General features: G+C 54.2%; 1 protein-coding gene across 2 annotated transcripts in view; it reads right to left on the bottom strand.

Annotated features, from left to right (window-relative positions):
* The window catches only part of FLT3LG (fms related receptor tyrosine kinase 3 ligand), a 15,827-nt gene continuing 1,326 nt past the window's right edge, over positions 1–14,501 (bottom strand). The window contains exons 1-9 of one of the 2 annotated variants that reach the window (XM_032169211.2): positions 12,735–12,779; positions 12,344–12,413; positions 11,092–11,202; positions 10,699–10,752; positions 10,331–10,474; positions 7,541–7,679; positions 6,223–6,401; positions 6,079–6,147; positions 1–252 (exon numbers count right to left, since the gene is read on the bottom strand). In XM_032169211.2, the coding sequence (XP_032025102.1) occupies positions 6,100–6,147; positions 6,223–6,401; positions 7,541–7,679; positions 10,331–10,474; positions 10,699–10,752; positions 11,092–11,202; positions 12,344–12,376 (708 nt within the window). In that variant the 5' untranslated portion in view covers positions 12,377–12,413; positions 12,735–12,779 and the 3' untranslated portion in view covers positions 1–252; positions 6,079–6,099. Of the gene's footprint in view, positions 253–6,078; positions 6,148–6,222; positions 6,402–7,540; positions 7,680–10,330; positions 10,475–10,698; positions 10,753–11,091; positions 11,203–12,343; positions 12,414–12,734; positions 12,780–14,501 lie in introns of those variants that run through there. The other variant, XM_032169206.2, reaches the window with a different exon arrangement.

The raw sequence follows: 14,501 nt of genomic DNA on the forward strand, positions 1-14,501 counted from the left end.
CCCATCCATAGACAGACCTGGCCAGAGCTGGTAGAAAAGGATGATTTATATACAATTTCATGGGGACAAGGGCTTTGTACAGAGTTGGGCAAGTGGGGCCGGTGCTGGGTTCTGGTGTTGCCTCCATCCTGGGGAGGGAATGAGAGGGGCATCGGGCCCAAGGAAGGGACTGGCCTCTAGCCAACTTCCTCTGTGTCCAGGCTATGCATCCTCTGGCTGGTGACTCCCCTCTGTGTGCCTCAGTGTCCTCCCCTGTAAAATGGGATGATAGATGTCTGTCTCACTGCGTTGTTTAAGGATCCGCTGACAGAGGAGAGGGAAAGTAGCTTAGCTCGGGGCGAGGCACGGACTCATGCCCCAAACAACTCCATTCCCAGCAAGCGCTTACTATGTGCTAGGGCATTGCTGTCCAAGAGAACGTTGCCATGATAGAAACGTTCCCTATATTTGCCTGGGCGCGGTGGCTCACGCCTATAATGCCAGCACTTTGGGAGGCCGAGGCCGGTGGATCACCTTAGGTTGGGAGTTTGAGACCAGCCTGACCAACATGGAGAAACCCCATCTCTACTAAAAATACAAAATTAGGGCCAGGCACGGTGGCTCACGCCTGTAATTCCAGCACTTTGGGAGGTCAAGGCGGGCGGATCACCTGAGGTTGGGAGTTTGAGACCAGCCTAACTAACATGGAGAAACCCCATTTCTACTAAAACTACAAAATTAGCTGAGGCAGGAGAATTGCTTGAACCTGGGAGGTGGAGGTTGTAGCGAGTCGAGATTGCACCATTGCACTCCAGCCTGGGCAGTAAGAGTGAAAGTCTGTCTCAAAAGAAAAAAACAAAATTTGCCAGGCGTGGTGGTGCACATCTGTAATCCCAGTTACTCGGGAGGCTGAGGCAGGAGAATCGCTTGAACCCGGGAGGCGGAGGGAGGTTGCAGTGAGCCGAGAGAATCGCTTGAACCCGGGAGGCGGAGGGAGGTTGCAGTGAGCCGACACCACTCCACCACGCCCCGGGGGGGGCCGGGAGCACCCCCCCCCTAAAAAAAAAAAAAAAAAAAAAAGAAAAAGAAATGTTCTCTATTTTTGCTCTTTAATACGGGAGTAACCAGCCACATGTGAATACTGAACACTTGAGATGGGCTCAGGAGGCTGAGGCAGGAGATCACTTGAGTCCAGGAGTTTGAGGCTGGACTTAAACTTCTTTTGAGACTGTCTTGCTCTGTCTCAGGCTGGAACGCAGTGGCACGATCTCGGCTCACTGCAGCCTCTGCCTCCCGGGTTCAAGCGATTCTTCCTGCCTCAGCCTCTTGAGTTAGCTGGGATTAACGGTGTGTGCCACCATGCCCAGCTAATTTTTATATTTTTAGTAGAGACGGGGTTTCACCATGTTGCCCAAGCTGGTCTTGAACTTTTAGGCTCAAGCGATCTGCCAAGGAGTTACAGGTGTGAGCCACCATGCTGGGTGAGATACAATAAGATTAATATCAGGTATTGGTTGGGCAGGGCGGCTCATGGCTGTAATCCCATCACTTTGGGAGGTCAAGGTAGGCAGATCACGAGGTCAGGAGTTTGAGATCAGCCTGGCCAATATGGTGAAACCCCGTCTCTACTAAAAATACAAAAATTAGCCAGGCATGGTGGTGTGTGCCTGTAATCCCAGCTACTCAGGAGGCTGAGGCAGGAGAATCGCTTGAACCTGGGAGGCAGAGGTTGCAGTGAGCCGAGATCGTGCCATTGCACTCCAGCCTGGGCAATAGAGTGAGACTCCATCTCAAAAACAACAACAACAACAACAACAAAAAGAAACCCCGTCTCTACTAAAAATACACTAAATTAGTTGGGCGTGGTGGCAGGCACTTGTAATCCCAGCTACTCCAGAGGCTGAGGCAGGAGAATCGCTTGAACCTGGGAGGTGGAGGTTGCCATGAGTCAAGATAGCACCACTGCACTCCAGCCTGGGTAACAAGAGCAAAAGTCTGTCTCATTAAAAAAAAAAAAGTTATAATAAAAAATAAATTTAAGACGGGAAACAGATTGGACAGGGACTAGGTTGGGAGGAAAACTGCTCAATGTATTAACTTTTCTTAAAAAAAAAAAAAAAGATAGGCTGGGTGTGGTGGCTCACGTCTATAATCCCAGCATTGTGGGAGGCTGAGGCGGGCAGATCACGAGGTCAAGAGATTGAGACCATCCTGGCAGACATGGTGAAACCCTACCTCTACTAAAAATACAAAAATTAGCTGGGCGTGGTGGGGGGGCGACTGTAGTCCAAGCTATTGGGGAGGCTGAGGCAGGAGAATCACTTGAACCCGGGAGGCAGAGGTTGCAGTGAGCCGAGATTGTGCCACTGCACTCCAGCCTAGGCAACAGAGCAATTTAGATACTGGTCCTTGATCTGTTAACAGTTATTGGAAAACTTATGTATGTTTCTTTTGTTTCTTTCTCTGTCTCTCTTTTTTTTTTTTTGAGACAGAGTCTCCCTCTATTGCCCAGGCTGGAGTGCACTACTTTTTGTTGTTGTTGTTGGATAGATATGGGTCTTAGCAATCATGATGATTCCGAGAGATAGCAACTGAGATTCTAAACTTTTCTGTGTGGTTTTTTGTTTTTCGTTTTTGAGACAGGATCTGCTCTCTCACCCAGGCTGGAGTGCAGTGGCACAATCACGGCTCACTGCAGCCTCGACCTCCTGGGCTCAAGCAGTCCTCCTACTTGGCCTCCTGAGTAGCTGGGGCTACAGGCATGCGCCACCACACCCAGCTACTTTTTAAAATCTTTTGTAGAGATGGGGTTTTGCCATGTGGCCCAGGCTGGTTTAATGTATGTTTTGAACAACTTGACTATGTGAATCTACTTTTGGCAACTGTAAACTTCATGAAATTTAAATATAGATGAAGCGTTTCTGATAAAAATTTATTGTCTGGGCCGGGCGCGGTGGCTCACACTTGTAATCCCAGCACTTTGGGAGGCTGAGGCAGGTGGATCACAAGGTCAGGGGACGGAGACCATCCTGGCCAACATGGTGAAACCCCGTCTCGACTAAAAGTACAAAAATTAGCTGGGTGTGGTGGCGTAATCCCAGGTACTTGGGAGGCTGAGGCAGGAGAATGGCCTGAACCAGGGAGTCGGAGGTTGCAGTGAGCCCAGATCGCGCCACTGCACTCCAGCCTGGGTGACAGAGCGAGAATCCATCTCAAAAGGAAAAATAAATAAATAAATAAACTATACATTGGATGCTGAAGGCTTAGTATGACAAAAGAATGTAAAATATTCCAAAATGATGAATGATTCCAAATGATTAATGTCTCATTAATCATTGAGAAATATTGATTACATGTTGAAATAACAACATTTTGGATCTACTGCATAAAATAAAGTTACCTGCTTCTTTTTCCTTTTTTAAAAACTGTGAGCCCGGGCGCAGTGGCTCATGCCTGTAATCCCAGCACTTTGGGAGGCTGAGGCGGGCGGATCATGAGGTCAGGAGTTCAAGACCAGCCTGCCAACATGGTGAAACCTTGTCTCTACTAAAAATACAAAAAATTAGCTGGGCGTGATGGCGGGTGCCTGTAATCCCAGCTACTTGGGAGACTGAAGCAGGAGAATTGCTTGAACCCGGGAGGTCGAGGTTGCAGTGAGCTGAGATCGCGCCATTGCACTCCAACCTGGTGACAGAGTGAGATTCTGTCTCAGAAAAAAAAAAAAAAAATGTGGCTACTAGAAAAGTGAAAATCGCACAGGTGGCTCACATGCCGTTTCCACTGCGTTGCTCTAAGAGCCTTGCCCATGTCACTTCACTTAACCTCATAACCCTATTGTGTAACCCTGTTATGTTACACAAAATTGTACTTTTGTACTATTTTGTACAATAGTACAAAAGACTATTATTAGAGCCTTTTGTACAGATCAGGAAACTGAGGCAGCAGAGTGAAGGGCACAGATGCTGGATCAAGACAACCTTGAGCCTGGGCGCGGTGGCTTATGCCTATAATCCCAGCACTTTGGGAGGCTGAGGCGGGCGGATCAGCTAAGGTCAGGAGTTTGAGACCAGCCTGGCCAACATGGTGAAACCCCGTCACTACTACAAATACAAAAATTAGCTGAACGTGGTGGTGGGTACCTGTAATCCCAGCTACTCCAGAGGCTGAGGCAGGAGAATCGCTTGAACCTGGGAGGCGGGGGCTGCAGTGAGCCGAGATCATGCCACTGCACTACAGCCTGGGCGACAGAGCAAGACTCCATCTCAAAAAAAAAAAAAAAGACAACCTGAAGTCAAATCTTGGTTGTCACCCTTGAGCTGTGTGACTTTTGGCAAATTATTTACCTCTCTGTGCCTTGGGATCATAATGGCACGAACTTCTCAAGGAAGTGAGTTCATTTGAGGAAAGCCCAGCATGGGCCAGGAACAGTGGCTCACACCTGTCATCCCAGCACTTTGGGAGGCTGAGGCGGGCGGATCAGCTGAGATCAGGAGTTCGAGACCAGCCTGGCCAACATGGTGAAACCCCATCTCTACTAAAAATACAAAAAATTAGCCAGGCATGGTGGCGGGCGCCTGTAATCCCAGCTACTTGGGAGGCTGAGGCAGAAGAATTGCTTGAACCTGGGAGGCGGAGGTTGCAGTGAGCCAAGATCCTGCCACTGCACTCCAGCCTGGGTGACAGGGTGAGAGTCCATCTAAAAAAAAAAAGAAAGCAAGCAAGCCCCACATGAGGCCTGCATTACCAAGGCACTACATGTGCGAGCAATTACTACAAAATGTTAGATTTGAAATGTTAGGGGGCCCGCTGGGGCCTCTCCTCCTTGTTCCCTCCTGGCCCACCTGCCTACGTGCCTGCACCCTCCACACCTGTTCCCAGCTCCTTTCCTCCCTCTCACACTTCCCATGGCTCGTTGCTGCCCCACACTGGCCCAAGTTACTGGAACACCCTGAGCTTTCTCATACCAAAGGGCTTCCAAAGGCAGTTCCCTCTTTCTGGAATGCCATTTCCTTCCTGCCCCAGGAGGCTTGCAAGTGCCCGCATCCACAGATCTCCCCAGGACCCCTTGCTCCTTCAGGTCCCCAGTGAGCTCCATGTCTTTCCCTAATCTGACTCCTCCCCCAGGCTCCCCCTTGTCCACCCCATCACTGGACCAGGGCTATCTGTGCCAACTCAAGCCTGTCAGGCCCCAGGCCGGTCCCTCCTGATATCTGACCCCTGACTCTCTGCCCATCCACTCCACTCCACCCCATGGTCCCAGCCCTGGCTCAGCCATGGTCCTCACCCTGGGCCTTCCCACAGCCTCCGGCTTGGTCTCCAATCTGTCTCCGTGGCCCTAGAGGGGTCTTTCTTTCCTTTTCTTGTTTTTTTTTTTTTTTTTTTTTTTTGAGACGGAGTCTAGCTCTGTCACTCAGGCTGGAGTCCAGTGGCGCAATCTCAGCTCACTGCAACCTCTGCCTCCTGGGTTCAAGCAGTTCTTCTGCCTCAGCCTCCTGAGTAGCTGGGATTACAGGCGCACACCACTATGCCCAGCTGATTTTTGTATTTTTAGTAGAGACTAGGTTTTGCCATGTTGGCCAGGCTGGTCTTTTTTTTTTTTTTTTTGAGACGGAGTCTCACTCTGTCGCCCAGGCTGGAGTGCAGTGGCGCAATCTCGGCTCACTGCAAGCTCCGCCTCCCGGGTTCACGCCATTCTCCTGCCTCAGCCTCTCCGAGTAGCTGGGACTACAGGCGCCCACCACCATGCCCGGCTAATTTTTTGTATTTTTTAATAGAGACGGGGTTTCACCGTGGTCTCGATCTCCTGACCTCGTGATCCGCCCGCCTCAGCCTCCCAAAGTGCTGGGATTACAAGTGTGAGCCACCGCGCCCAGCCAGCCAGGCTGGTCTTGAACTCCTGACCTCAAGTGATCCACCCGCCTCGGCCTCCCAAAGTGCTGGGATTACAGGCGTGAGCCACTGCGCCTGCCCCTAGAGGGGTCTTTCGGCACCCAGAGCTGCCCCTGCCCCTCCATTGCTCACCACCCTTCCATGGACTTCTAGTGACCCTCCCAACCTGCAGACACAAAGCCCAGGCCCCATAGCCCAGGAAGGACTCACCAGGATGAGGCCTTGGCCAGGTCAGTGCTCCACAAGCAGCAGGTCCTGGGGACGGGGGACGGGAGGCACCTGTGGGCCCCCAAGTGTCAGCCACAAGTGGGCCACCCTCTCGGCCCCCTCACCCCCTCTTCCCACCCTGCTCACCTGCTCCCCAGGGCGGGGTGTCCTCCGCCGCGTCCTCTGCCAGTGCAGGCACCAGGCAGCGGCCAGCAGCAGGAGGCCCACGGGCAGCAGCAGTAGGAGGAGCAGAGGGGGCTGCGGGGCTGTCGGGGCTGTGGCCTCCAGGGCCCGGGGACTCCATGGGGGTGGCAGGGTTGAGGAGTCTGGGGAGAAAGAGGAGGCTGGGTGACCAAGGAGAAGGGCTGGGGTAAGGAAGGAAAGAGAGGCCTGGCTGCCACTGGCTGTGTGATCTTGGATGGGCTGCTTGGCCTCTCTGTGCCTCAGTTTGCTCATCTGTAAAACTAGGATAATCATTGTACCTACCTCATCAGATTGTCACAAATTAAATGAGTGAATAGGCTGAGCGCGGTGGCTCACACCTGTAATCCCAGCACTTTGGGAGGCCAAGGTCGGTGGATCACTTCAGGTCAGGAGTTCGAGACCAGCCTGGCCAACATGGTGAAAACCCATCTCTACTAAAAACACAAAAACTAGCCAGGCATAGTATGCGCATCTGTAATCCCAGGTACTCGGAAGGCTGAGGCAGAAGATTCGCCTGAACCCTGCAGATGGAGGTTGCAGTGAGCCAAGATTGCGCCGCTGCACTCCAGCCTGGGCGACAGAGCAAGGCTCCGACTCAGAAAAAAAAAAAAAATAGGGGCCAGGCGCGGTGGCTCACGCCTGTAATCCCAGCACTTTGGGAGGCCGAGGTGGGCGGATCACGAGGTCAGGAGATCGAGACCACGGTGAAACCCCGTCTCTACTAAAAAATACAAAAAATTAGCCGGGCGTAGTGGCGGGCGCCTGCAGTCCCAGCTACTCGGGAGGCTGAGGCAGGAGAATGGCGTGAACCCGGGAGGTGGAGCTTGCAGTGAGCCGAGATTGCGCCACTGTGCTCCAGCCTGGGCGACAGACTGAGACTCTGTCTCAAAAGAAAAAAAAATAATAAAACAGGCTGGGCACGGTGGGTCACACCTGTAATCCCAGCACTTTGGGAGGCCAAGGCGGGTGGACTAAAACAAAAAAAAAATTACCGGGCTGGTGGCGGACCTGATCCCACACTTGAGAGGCTGAGGCAGGAAGGGTGAAACAGGGGGTGCCACTGCACTCCTGCCTAGGCGACAGAGCGAGACTCTGCCTCAAAAAAAAAAAAAAATAGGTAAACTGAGTTCCAGAAAGAGGAATAAGCTTGCCCTTGTCACAACCAGTATGAGAAAGGTGGGGTCTGGGATGCACTGTGCAGAGAGGAGGAGCGGCCGTGAGGACAGGAGGGGAAGGAGTGGGAGTGCCTGGAAGCCTTTACCGGGCTGACACTGCAGCTCCAGGCACCGGGAGAAGTTCTGGCGAGTGATCCACGGCTTCAGCGCCACCAGCTGCTCGGAGGTCTCCTGCAGGAGGCGGGAGATGTTGGTCTGGACGAAGCGAAGACAGCTGGGGGGGGGCTGGGAGCAGGGGAGGGAGACGTCACCACCACGTCATCCCCCCACCGCCCCTCCGCAGGCCAAAGGCCCTTCCCTGCTGGCGATGCCCAGCAACAGAGCCCAGTGAGCTCTGGCTCTCAGAGTTTGTTTAATTAAATTAAATTAATTAATTAATTATTTTTTTGAGATAGGGTCTCACTCTGTTGCCCAGGCTGGAGTGGTGAAATGCAACCTCTGCCTCCCAGGTTCAAGTGATTATCCTGTCTCAACCTCCTCAGTGGTTGAGACTATAAGTGCCCACCACCATGCCCAGCTATTTTTTGTATTTTTAGTAGAGACGGGGTTTCTCCATGTTGGTCAGGCTAGTCTCGAACACCTGACCTCAGGTGATCTGCCCACCTTGGCCTCCCAAAGTGCTGAGATTGTAGGCATGAGCCACCGTGCTTGGCCATATTTATTTATTTATTTATTTATTTTTTATTTTTTTGAGCCGGAGTCTCGCTCTGTCGCCCAGGCTGGAGTGCAGTGGCGCAATCTCCACTCACTGCAAGCTCCGCCTCCCGGGTTCACGCCATTCTCCTGCCTCAGCCTCTCCGAGTAGCTGGGACTACAGGCGCCCACCACCACATCTGGCTAATTTTTTTGTATTTGTAGTAGAGACAGGGTTTCACCGTGGTCTCGATCTCCTGACCTCGTGATCCGCCCACCTCGGCCTCCCAAAGTGCTGGGATTACAAGCGTGAGCCACCGCACCCGGCCTTATTTATTTATTTTTAAGACAGAGTCTTGCTGTGTTGCCCAGGCTGGAGTGCAGTGGCGCGATCTCGACTCACTGCAAGCTCCGCCTCCTGATTTCACGCCATTCTCCTGCCTCAGCCTCCCAAGTAGCTGGGACTACAGGCGCCTGCCACCATGCCCGGCTAATTTTTTGTATTTTTAGTAGAGATGGGGTTTCACTGTGTTAGCCAGGATGATCTCGATCTCCTGACCTCGTGATCCGCCCGCCTTGGCCTCCCAAAGTGTGGGATTACAGGAGTGAGCCACCGCGCCCAGCCTATTTATTTATTTATTTATATTTTTTAGTAGAAACGGGGTTTCTCTATGTTGGCCAGGCTGGTCTCGAACTCCTGACCTCAGGTGATCCGCCTGCCTCGGCCTCCCAAAGTTATTTTATTATTTATTTCTTTTTTGGGGATGGAGTCTCGCTCTGTCACCCTGGCTGGAGTACAGTGGCACAATCTCGGCTCACTGCAACTTCTACTTCCTGGGTTCAAGGAATTCTTCTGCCTCAGCTTCCCGAGTAGCTGGGACTACAGGCGTGCGCCACCACGCCCATCTAATTTTTGTATTTTTAGTAGAGACGGGGTTTCACCACATTGGCCAGGCTGGTCTCAAACTCCTCACCTCGTGATCTGCCCACCTCTGGCTCCCAATGTGCTGGGATTACAGGCGTGAGCCACTGAGCCTGTCCTTTTATTTTATTTTTATTTTTTTGGAGATGGAGTCTTGCTCTGTCGCCCAGGCTGGAGTGCAGTGGTGCGATCTCGGCTCACTGCAACCTCCGCCTCCTGGGTTCAAGCAATTCTCCTGCCTCAGTCTCCCTAGTAGCTGGGACTACAGGTGCCCATCACCATGCCTGGCTAATTTTGCTTTTGTATTTTAGTAGAGACGGTTTTCATCATGTTGCCCAGGCTAGTCTCGAACTCCTGAGCTCAGGCAATCCACCTGCCTCAGCCTCCCAAAGTGCTGGGATTACAGTCGTGAGCCACCGCACATGGCCTATTTTATGTTTTGAGACAGGGTCTGGCTCTGTCGCTCAAGCTGGAGTTCAGTGGCCCAGTCATAGCTCGTCGCAGCCTCGACCTCCAGGGCTGAAGTGATCCTCCCACCTCAGCCTTCTGAGTAGCTGGGAGCACAGGTGGGCACCACCATGCCTGGCTAATTTATTTTTATTTTTGTGCAGAGATGAGGTTTCACTGTGTTACCCGGGCTGGTCTTGAACTCTTGGGCTCAAATAATCCTCCCACCTTGGCCTCCGGAAGTGCTGGGAATACAGGTGTGAGCCACTGCACCCAGCCCTCAGAGAGAGGTTTTTGTTTGTTTGTTTTGTTTTTGAGACAGTTTCACTCTGTCTCCCAGGCTGGAGTGCAGTGGCGTGATCTCGGCTCACTGCAGCCTCTGGCTCCCGGGTTCAAGCGATTCCTGTGCCTCAGCCTCCTGAGCCACCATGCCCGGCTAAGTTTTGTATTTTTAGTACAGCCGGGATTTCATTATGTTGGCCAGGCTGGTCTCGAACTCCTGACCTCAAGTGATCCTCCCACCTCAGCCTCCCAAAGTGCTAGGATTACAGGAGTGAGCCACCGCGCCCGGCCTCCTCAGTTTAGAGACTCCTTCTCTCCTTGTTTTTTTTGGGGGAAGAACCCCTCAGTGGCACCCTTCATCATGGCCTAGGAAACCGGGGCCCCAGAATGGGACCAGACTGCTCCCCATCACCGGTGCCTGGGGACGTCTTGTTCTGTAGGAACAGGGCTCCGCAGGGTAGCGCTTCTCGCTCTACCTTCCTTGGGTGGCTGTGGTCCAAATAAATCGCCAATAAGGCCTAGCGGAGCTTTACTTCTAATTCGTAGGAAGGCATCTCCCTCCCCTCACTTGTCCCCTAAATTGAAGGCTTACCTGAAAGGCACATTTGGTGACAAAGTGTATCTCCGTGTTCACGCGCTCCAGCAAGCCTTGCATCTTGGACCCAGCGACAGTCTTGAGCCGCTCCATCCAGCGCTGTGCCAGGACCAGCCGCCAGAGGGCCCCGCAGAGCTCCTCCTAGCGGGGAGAACCCACGGGTCTGAGGGAGGAGCTGGGCACGGGGCTGCTGGGTCTGAGGGAGGAGGGGCTGGGCCGGGGCTGCTGGGTCTGAGGGACGAGGGGCTGAGGACTCTGATTCCTGGGTTTGGGGAGAGGAGGGTCTGGTTATCCACTCGCCTCGGTGGAGCATCTTGAGTCTGTGGTCCCCACCTCCATCCCAGGTCCCTCCCAGCATGACTCACGTCCTGCAGGTTGGAGGCCACGGTGACCGGGTAATCTTGAAGCAGGTAGTCAGACTGCGGGAGAAAACAGGATCAGGCCTGGCTGAAAACAGCGAGAAACAGAACTGTGGGCACCCAGAGGTGGCAGCAGAGATCCAGAGAGAGAGGGACAAGACCCAGAGAGGGGGAACCCAGAAGAAGCCACAGAACCTTGCCCTTAAAAAGGGACGACACCCCTAAGCACAGTGGCTCACGCCTGTAATTCCAGCACTTTGGGAGGCCAAGGTGGGAGGATCGCTTGAGCCCAGGAGTTCAAGACCACCCTGGGAAACACAGGGAGAGAGACCCCATATCTACTTTAAAAAAAAGGGGGGAGGGGGATCACATGAGGGGGTCCGGGGCAGCGCCGCTCACCAGCTCACGGATTTTGACAGCGAAGTCGGAGGAGATGGGGCTGTGTTGGAAGGAGCAGTCCTGGGTCCCACTGAGTCTCGAGCTCAGCAGCAGCAGCAGGAGGAGATAGGTCTGCAGGGGAGGGGGTGCTGGGGGAGCCCTCCGCTGTTCCACACACAGCCCCCTCCTCCGGGCTTCCCACCTGTACTGTTCTGTCTTCCCCGCTCCTCCTTCCCCTGGTGTCCTTCTGCCTCTTCCACACTTTCTGGAGACATGGCCCCATCTCTGCCCGTCTTTCCCCGTTTCTCTCTGCCTCTGGTCCAACGCTGTCCAGTTTGCATCCTCCTCTGCCCCACCCCTCTCTCTCCCCATCTCCCCGACTCTGCTGGTCTCTCTCCAACCACCCCATCTTCACGTCTGCTTTCCTTGCCCGGGTTCCTCCAGCTCTCTCCCTCCCTCTACCTTCTACACCACTGTTGCCTGCTTCTCTCTTTATCTTGGTCCACGTCCTCTTCATTCGTTCTTGGCTCTGTCCACCTTCCCTCTCCTCTGTCCATCTCCCCCCGTCTCTGTCCATCTCCCCCTCCTCTGTCCATCTCCACCCTCCTCTGTCTCTCTCCCACTCCTCTGTCCATCTCCCTCCTCCTGTCCACCTCCCCCTCCTCTTCATCTCCCTCTCGTCTGTCCATCTCCCCCTCCTCTGTCCATAACCCCCTCCTCTCCATTCTCCCTCCTGTCTATCTCCCCCTCCTCTGTCCATCTCCCCCTCCTCTGTCCATCTTCCCCTTCTCTGTCCATCTCCCTCCTCCTGTCCACCTCCCCTCCTCTTCATCCCTCTCCTCTGTCCATCTCCCCTCTCCTCTGTCCATCTCCCCTCTCCCCTCTCCTCTGTCCATCTCCCCTCTCCTCTGTCCATCTCCCCTCTCCTCTGTCCATCTCCCCCTCCTCTGTCCATCTCCCCCTCCTCTGTCCATCTCCCTCCTCCTGTCCATCTCCCACTCCTCTCTATCTCCCTCTCCTCTATCTCCCCCTCCTCTGTCCATCTCCCTACTCCTGTCCATCTCCCCACTCCTGTTCATCTCCCCATCCTCTGTCCATCTCCCCCTCCTCTGTCCATCTTCTCTCCTATCCATCTCCCCTCACATCTGTCCATCTCCCCTCCTATTTCCTCGTCATCTGTCCATCTATTCTCCCGTCCATCTCCCCCCATCTCTGCCCCATCCTGACATTGTGCCTCCCCCCTCCCCTGATCTTGTCCCTGGGGTTTACGCACTGTTGGGCTCCAGGCTGGCGCCAGCACTGTCATTTCGGCCGGGGGCCCCGCATGCCTCCTGTGGCCGGGTCTTGGAAGGGACAGAAGAACAAGTCTCGGACCCTCATGCCTCAGCCCCTGCCCCGCCCGCCCCTTTGCCTCCCCGCCCCTCCCGCGTCCCATTGATGTGGCTGAGTTTCCGCCCCTTCCTCCCCCAGGCTTCCTGCGTCTGCCCCAGTTACGGTGAAAACTCTTCATCTCCACTTCTAAGAACCTCGACGTCTGGTACCCAGAACCCTCCCCAGGTTAGGGACCCGGGAACCCAGCCCCCCACCCTCTGTTCCCCCTGCCCCAGGAGTGGGGACCCTGGCTCCGCCCCTTGGGGACCTAGAGTCCAAGTCTCCTCACGCACCAGGCTTGCCCCAGCTGGGTGTGGAAGGGGCCAAGCCGGGTGACAGCCAGAGACCGAAAGTGAAAGGAAATTTTTGGGGGGGGAGACAGTCAAGGGGTGGAATCTGGGCCCAGGCGGAGCGCGCCCCCTGGTGGTGAGAGGCGGCCGCTCACGCCGCAGATGGCGCGTTCCCCGGATGCCCCGCAGCGGGGGCTGCAGTGGGCTGACACCCTGGGTGGCACGCCCAGTGCATGGTGAGCTGGGGCTGGAACCCGGATCTGTCTTTGGGAACTAGGAGTTGCTGTGTCTTAGCGTCCTCCAGGCCCCAGCTTTGCCCCGCCAAGGCTTGGCACACAGGACTCAGGATGCATCTTGTCACATTGGGCCTGGCAGGTGTCGCCCTAGCCCTAGCTTTATCACTGTGGGAGCTTGGCCAGCCCCTTGACCTCTCTAAGCCTCGGTTTCTCCAACTCCAAACTGAGGGGTGAGGTGGTAAATGAGACAAAATAGAAGCTCTCTTCCACATCTGTGGATCTCTGAATCCCTGAAGCTTTTTTTTTTAGATGGGGTCTCACTCTGTTGCCCAGGCTGGAGTGCAGTGGCACAATCTCGGCTCACTACAACCTCTGCCTCCTGGGCTTAAGCGATTCTTGTGCCTCAGGCTCCTGAGTAGCTGGAATTACAGGTACGTGCCACTATGCCCGGCTAATTTTTGTGTTTTTAGTAGAGAAGAGGTTTCACCATGTTGGCCAGGCTGATCTCGAACTTCTGACCTCAGGTGATCTGCCTGCCTCAGCCTCCCAAAGTGCTGGGATAACAGGTGTGACCCACCACACCCAGTCTGAATCTCTTGCTCACCCATCTGATCCGTGGCAGACTGTCCTCAAACATCTGCTGGCCCCCCTTCCCTGCAGGAAGATTTGAGGTCCCATCCTGGGGAACTCAGACATGGCCACACTCACTTTGGCCAATCACATAAGGGTGGAGGTGACAGGTGTCACTTCTGGATGGAAGTCTAAGGGACTGGGGAATGGATGGTGGAGGATGCGTGGAGAGAGCGCCTCTATCAGCCAAGTTTCCTGTGCCACTCGGAGGAGCACAGGGATCCTGCCAGCCCCGGATGAGCACAGGGAGTGTAAGCAACAAACTAACGTTGTGGTTGTGGCCCACACAGATTCGGGGGTTGTGTGTTACTGCAGCAAAGCCTCGCCCGTCCTGGCCTTCACCATCCATTTCCCTTCCCTGATCCCTCTGCCTGCCTCACTTCCTGTTCAGCCTGGGTTAGCTGCCTTGTTGCACCGATTGGTCAGACCTTCCATCTGGCTAGAAAGATTTAAATGAAGTAGAGAGGCAGAGATACAAGCCCCAACAGCTCATGTGGCCCATGGACAAAGGACCTGCTCTAGCTCCTTCCTGACCAAGTCCTGGGGCCCCTCAATGTGTGTCCTGCCCTATCGCCCTATTGCCTCTAGGGAATCTCTGTAGCCTTCCAGAAGACTCCTCTCTCTCTCCTGCCTCCCAGATAGCTGGGATTTCAGGCACTGCCACCATGCCTGGCTAATTTTTATAATTTTAGTAGAGACGGGATTTCACCATGTTGCCCAGGCTGGTCTCGAACTTCTGACAAGTGATCCCCCCGCCTCGGCCTCCCAAAGTGCTGGGATTACAGGTGTGAACTGCCACACCCAGTCCGGAAAACTCATTTTTTCTTCTTTGAGAGGGAGTCTTGCTCTGTTGCCCAGACTAGAGTGAAGTGTATGATCTCAGCTCACTGCAACCTCTGTCTCC

The sequence above is a fragment of the Hylobates moloch genome, unplaced genomic scaffold (genome assembly GCF_009828535.3).
Source record: "Hylobates moloch isolate HMO894 unplaced genomic scaffold, HMol_V3 SCAFFOLD_12, whole genome shotgun sequence".
NCBI classification, from domain to species: Eukaryota; Metazoa; Chordata; class Mammalia; order Primates; family Hylobatidae; genus Hylobates; species Hylobates moloch.